The sequence below is a fragment of the Chrysemys picta genome, unplaced genomic scaffold, assembly GCF_011386835.1.
Source record: "Chrysemys picta bellii isolate R12L10 unplaced genomic scaffold, ASM1138683v2 scaf1674, whole genome shotgun sequence".
In the NCBI taxonomy this organism is placed as follows: Eukaryota; Metazoa; Chordata; order Testudines; family Emydidae; genus Chrysemys; species Chrysemys picta.
Window position 1 is genome coordinate 6,806 of NW_027054380.1, and position 6,195 is coordinate 13,000.

Consider the following 6,195-nt stretch of genomic DNA (forward strand, 5'->3'; position numbering starts at 1 on the left):
ACTTGTAGCTCTTAACAAGCAGCTTAATTGAGCTAAGCAGCAGCGGACTTAACCACAGGAGCTCAACAAGCGGCTTCAAAATCAATTAGCCAGTTATTGGGGTAACCGGTTATATGAATGAATGTGGTTCATTCAAAAATGAATGTGGTTTCATTCTTAAAACTTGACTTATGAAGTTACATTGATATAAAATGAATGTGGATTCATTCATAAAACTTGACTTATGAAGTTACATTGATATAAAATGAATGTGGATTCATTCATAAACTTGACTTATGAAGTTACATTGAAAAAGTGAACAATTAAAAACAATTTCATTTATCAGTTCTACACAGGTGGCCGGGGTGATGTTCCCAGAAGCAGCAGGAGAGATGGGGCAGGTTCCCCTTGGGGGGGGCTCTCGGGCTCGGAAGCCCCCAGGGCAGGGCAGGGCAGGGCAGGGCAGGGCAGGGCAGGGCAGGGCTCACCTTAACCTTCTGGGCCCAGGGACTGAGGCGTTTCCACAGCAGCCACCGGCCTGAGAGGTTGTCCCCGTAGTCACAGAGGTCAGTCTCGTCCTGGCTGCCCATGTCGATGGCAACCACTGATTTGGGGCCCATGTTCCGGGCAATGTCCGCTAGTGTCAGAGAGAGCGCGTCAGGGACAGCGGCCCGGCAGAAAGTGGCATTGCCGGCTCCCCATGCTCCTGCCTGCTGCCCTTAGAGCAGCTCCCCGCCCCAGGCCCCAACCCTCAAACACAGCTGGGGAGCAGGGCAGAACCCCAGCAGGAGGTGGGGAGCAAAACCAGGTTTGCAGCAAGCACTTTTCTCCCCTCCTCCCCATTTGCGTGGGAGGCATGAGCAGCGTGAGAGCGGGCGGGGTAGGTGGGGGTGGCTCCGCTGCACCAGGGAGTCCAGGGACCCCTTCCCACTAGCACTGCCCAGCTCCAGGGCTGAAGAGTTCATTAGTCAGCCCCAGGTAATTGTGCAGGGCCAGGAAGGTGACCCGCTGCAGACGCACCACAATGATCTGGAAGGGAAGGGGAGAGTCTGAGCATGCGGCACAATGCAGGGGAGGGGAGGGCGTCAGCACGTGGGATGGGAGCCGAGGCCGCACTCACCTGCACCACCCGCACCAGGCTCTCGGGGTACTTCTCGAAGACGGCAGAGAAGGCCTCGACCGGCAGCCGCAGCATTGTGGAGTCCTCGCCCACCCGCGCAGACACTGTCCGGTACGGCCGCTGGTGCCCCTGTGTGAGAACCGAGTGCCCATGTGTCCCTGCACCAAGGCTGGGGTGCCCCCGCCTCCTCCTTTGGGTAGAGCAGCCTACCAGTGGCAGGCATTGCCAAGGACAGCCAGGGATCCGGGGGGTACCCCACGGCTTCAGGCCAAAAGGTCCAGAGAGCAGCCTACAGCCACGTTCACCCGAGCCCAGCAGCCAGCCAAGGCCGAGACCCAGGCCCTGTGGAGGAAAGGTGTGGGGCAAGGTGGCAAGCACAGGGCAGGGTGATGGTGGCATGTCACCACCTCGGACCCAGGCTGCAAACCCATCACGGGATGGGGGGTCAGGTGGGCTTAGCACACACATCCCACAGGGCCTACCCGGATTTAGCCTTTCATTAGGGACCCAGGGTTAGGAGAGCAGGGGGTTGCGGGTTGGGATTGAGGGGCATGAGCAGAACTGCGGGGGACCCCATGGCTGCCAGTCACTCAATGAGCTGGACTATTCACTCCAGCACCAGAGGGGCGGGGGAGTGGGATGGGTGGACGGGGCCAGCAGGAGGTGGAGGGGCAGGGCTGGTACCGTGATGACGTCAAGAATGCTGAGCAGGCTGTGCACGCTGTCCCCGGGGAACACCTCCTTCACCAGGGTCTCCTTCCCGTCCTGCAACACAGCAACACCCTCCTTAGGGGGCCCATCACCCACCCTCGCCATCCCTGCCACCAGAACTCGCTTGGCGCCAGGCTCTGTGGAGGCCTGCTCCATGAGCCCCTCCCTGGAAGGGAGGCAGCCCCAGGGGAGCCTACAGCCACGGTGATCCCGAAGGGCAGGGCTGCTTGGCAGCTAGCCTCAGCCATTGCGTCCTGTATGCCCTCTGCCCCAAGGTGTCCCCAGGTGCAGGGGACCACCCAGCCAAGGGGTGCAGAGCACTGGGGCCACAACCAGCCTCCCCAGCTGGCTTGGGGCAGGAGGGGTCGCTGGTGGCTGCTGAGCAGATAGGACACGGCAGGGTGGGCTGGGACATGCCCGCTCACCTGCTGGGTCAGGAAGAGCTCCAGCTTGCCATCCTGCACCACGTAGATGCTGGTGCCGGGCTGGCCGGGCCGGAAGACGTACTCGCCCTGTAGGAACTGCTGGAAGATCATGTGCTTACAGAGCTCCAGGAACAGCGGCTTCTCAAAATGGCCCAGCACCCTGCAAGGAAGGGCGGGTCATGGTTGGCAGCAGGGGAGCAAAGCCTTCAGCAACTCATGGCAGGGACTTGGGGCTCATGTCATGAGGGGCTCTTGGGGCCCAGCCCAAGCTCCTGCATCACATGGGCCAGAACACCCACCCAGAGCCCAGCGGACTAGGCGGGCTCTGTCAGTCATCCCCCCGCCCCACATCTCAATGAATGGGGGAGTGGGCGCTTGTGACGAAGTGGGGGGTTCTCTTGTTTTCTGTGGTTTGCATGCATGTGGAGGGGGTGGGACTCAGTTTCCCTGGGTATTACTGGTTTAACAAGGTGAGGGGAGAGGGGGTGTGTTTTGCAGAGAACTGAAGAGAGGACTTGGGGACCCAGCCGATGGCCGGGACGATGGATACCCCAGCGACCGGTGATCTGGCGACCTGGTGACCCGGAGGCCCAGCTGAGGAGACGCAGCCGGTTCTGGCCAGTGGGCGGACAATGGGCTGCAGAGTGAGGACCCAGTGACCTAACCAGCCGGTTCCAGCCAGAGGACAGAAGCGAGGAGAGGAGGCCCCGGTTTACGACCCTGTTTACCTGGAGAGAAGACAATGGACAGAGGCAGGGCCTGGGGCCGGTGATCTCAGATGCCCAGCTGGGAGCAGGGGGCTCTGGGCTGGAGAGGGGGAGCAGGCAGAGCCCACCTGGATGCAGAGAGACTGGGATGTGCTGGGCTGAGGGAGGCCAGGCCTGAGGCCCTGAGAGTTTCCTGTGCTTTGTTCAACTCTCAATAAATCCTCCTGTTTTATGCTGGCTGAGAGTCACTCTGGTCTAGAGAACAGGGTCGCACCAACCCCTTCGGGGGTGGAGGCCCTGGGGGTCCAGAGCGAGTGGACTCCCTGAGGGGGCCCACGGCAGAGACAGATGTGCTAAGGCTCAGATAGGTGCGGCTCCAGGAGGTGGAGGGGCCTGACCCCAAGAGAGAGTGGACCTCCGAGAAGGGCTGTCACACTGAAAGGGGCACCCCCCATGGACCTCACGGGGCCAAGAGTGGGCACGGTCTGTGAGTCCGTGACAGAGCTGCCCCAGAGGGTCAAGCCTCCAGTGACACTACCCTGCTCCAGGATCCCAGTGCCCACAAGCTGTCACCCCCGACCCCAAACACAGCCACTTCTGGGGAAGAGTCTGTCTGATGCAATAGCCCCACAGCAACACTGCCGGGACTCAGCCAGGACTAACGCTGTGCTGGGTCCCACCACGAGCCCACAAGGGCATTTGCTCACACCCGACAGAGGCTGCCTCCAGCTGCCCTGCCCCGTGGAGCACTAGCTCTGTATCAGCCAAGAGGGAAGAGTGCTCCCTACTGGAGAACCAGGGCCACCATTCCTGCTGCTCCAGAGCATTCCCGGCAGCTCTCCCACCTATGGTCCGACTGGGCTGGAGCCTGCACAGCTTAGACTAGTGGTTCTCAACCTGTGGTCCGCAGACCCCTGGGGTCCACAGACTATGCCTAAGGGGTCCGCAAAGGACAGGTTAAAACAAACTGAACAGAATTCAGCTGTATCTACAGACAGATTTCCCAAGGGGTCCGCACCTCCATTCAAAATGTCCAGAGCGATCCGCAAATGAAGAAAGGTTGAGACCCACTGGACTAGATGATCTGACAGGCTCACACGGTGTCCAGGTTTTCCCAGGACCGTGCTGGGAAATCAGTCGGACAGAGCGCTCCATTACACGCAGCCAGCTGGCCAGGTCATGGGCTCGGGACCATCCCGGGTCTCCTGGATTTCGTACCTCAGAGGTGCCCACCCTAGCTCAAGCTTGCTTGCGGGGAGGGGGAAACGTGGCTGCAGCTGAGCCTGGGCTCTGGGCCCCGCTGCCTGGGGGCACTCACCGGACGTTCTTCAGCATGTACAGCACCTCGGACGGCAAGTGGGAGTTGGCCACGTCAAACTCAGTCAGATCCGCTTCCAGCACTGAGGGCGGCGGCTCCTTCAGCTGCAGGATGGGCAGCTCCTTCTTGATGCGCAGGATCCTGGGCACAGGGACAGACGAGAGGGGATAGACGGGGCCAACCAGAGAGTTGCCTGCAGGGGTAGATTCCCCCCCACACACCAGGGAAGAAGAGAATCTGCATCATGCATCAAGGAGGCAGGACTTGTTCCTGAGCCATGGCACTCACCCATGCCAGGGGCCGGAGGCCCAAGGGCCCCACCCAGGGAGCTGAGCAGCACCATGCCACAGGCTGGTCCGGTGCCGGTCAACTGCTCTGGGGGTGGGTTCTCCAGGCTGGTGTCCAGGCTGGTGTGCAGCTGCTTTGCAGAGCAAGGAGAGGTCAGTTAGTGCTAATGGCTTGGGGGGAGGTGTAATACCCACTCCCGCAGCAGGGCTGGGAACATGGGTGCCTCCACTACCCCTCATGGCAGGGCTGGGCCAGCCCCAGTTGTCTCACACCATGGAGGACGAGCGAACCCACTTACTTTTTGGCAATGTTCAACATCTTGAGCTTCTTCTTCATGCGGGGCCGGGAGGTGCTGGAGATGGTTGTGTCCACAAGGGAGGAGGTGGACTGGGACACCTGCAGAGACAGTCCAGGTAAGCCACCAGCTGCTCCCGCGGACAGCGCCCACTGGAGCCAGCCATCTGGGTGAGGAGATTTGGTACTCAGCCAACCACTGCTGCCAGCGAGCCAGGCAGGAGACACAGTAGGGGAGTCCTCATGGAACTGGCCTTCTCCTGCAGGTCACCCCGCTTCAGTGCCAGCCCTCCCAGCTCCTGGTGCCTGGTTCCCTGCCCCCCTGAATCCTCACAGGCAGTCAGATGATGGGCCTGAGGCAGAGGCCTTGGGAAAGCCCAGCACCCTACTGCCTCGCCCCAATCCGCTCAGCAAGCAGCTCAGTGAGGGGCTGCTGGACAGGACTCCCAGTGGTGGGGACGGGGCCCTGCTCACTTCTCTGGGATTAGTGACCCCACAGGACCCTCCCCAAGTCCAGGCTCTGGCAGAGCTATCTGCTGCTGTGCCCCAGTTCCTGGCACCATGACCCAGCTGGGCTGCAGTGTGCTCCCCACAGGAGCCCATCTCCCGCCACTGGTGCCAGCTGGAGTTCACTCCCCACCCCCAGCTCTGCCCCAGCTCCCCCTCACTGCTCCCTGCAGAGACAACCAGCACCAGGAGACTTGCTCCTGCATCCCAAACTGACCCATGAACACCCCCCTCTCCGTGCCTGGGCCAGCGCTGCCCCCCTTTGCCCCTAGGCAGGGCCAAGTGGGTGGGGGGAGCAGGGAGAAGAGGGGATGGCAGAGGCTGGGATGTTAGTTCTTTGAAAACACTTTCCCCACCTTTGGAGCATGGGCCTGGATAGGTTCCTGTTATCAGCCAGACTGTCCCCTCGGGGCTGGCTCCTGGGGACCTCGCATGCTGAGACTGTCCCTCCCTCCAGGCAGGGCCCAGCTCCTGGCTGCCGGGGCAGACAGCCACACGCCCTGCCCTGGCTGCTAACCCCACTGCTGTTACTTAGTGTGACAAAGCTCTGTACGGTGTTTATGAGCTGTCTGCATCATTCTGCACCTAGCACCCTGGCACCACTGCCCGTTGGGGGAAAGAATTCATTCTCTCCGTAGGCCGTGGGAGAGCCGGCCAGGGATCTGAGCAGAGTTGCTAGGACTTTCTGGGCTGGAATCAACATTTCTGTACCCGGAGACAGACACCTGGTTCCGAGGCAGGTGAGCACAGCGTGGCTGGTCCAGAGAACAAAACCAGGTGGCTGCGGGGGAGAGCCTATGTCTACACTGCAATAAAAGACCTATGGCCCAACCCCAGCTGACCCAG

The 6,195-nt window shown here is 60.9% G+C and overlaps 1 protein-coding gene across 1 annotated transcript; it reads right to left on the reverse strand.

Annotated features, from left to right (window-relative positions):
* Positions 1 to 660: 660 nt before the first annotated feature.
* On the reverse strand, positions 661 to 5,102 carry LOC101939083 (patatin-like phospholipase domain-containing protein 6; the record flags this gene model as incomplete). Its single annotated transcript, XM_065580138.1, has 6 exons — positions 661 to 1,008; positions 1,100 to 1,228; positions 1,784 to 1,864; positions 2,236 to 2,395; positions 4,261 to 4,401; positions 4,847 to 5,102. Coding segments are annotated over 6 exons (866 nt in total), but the record flags the coding sequence as incomplete, so codon positions are not given.
* Between the last annotated feature and the right edge of the window lie 1,093 nt (positions 5,103 to 6,195).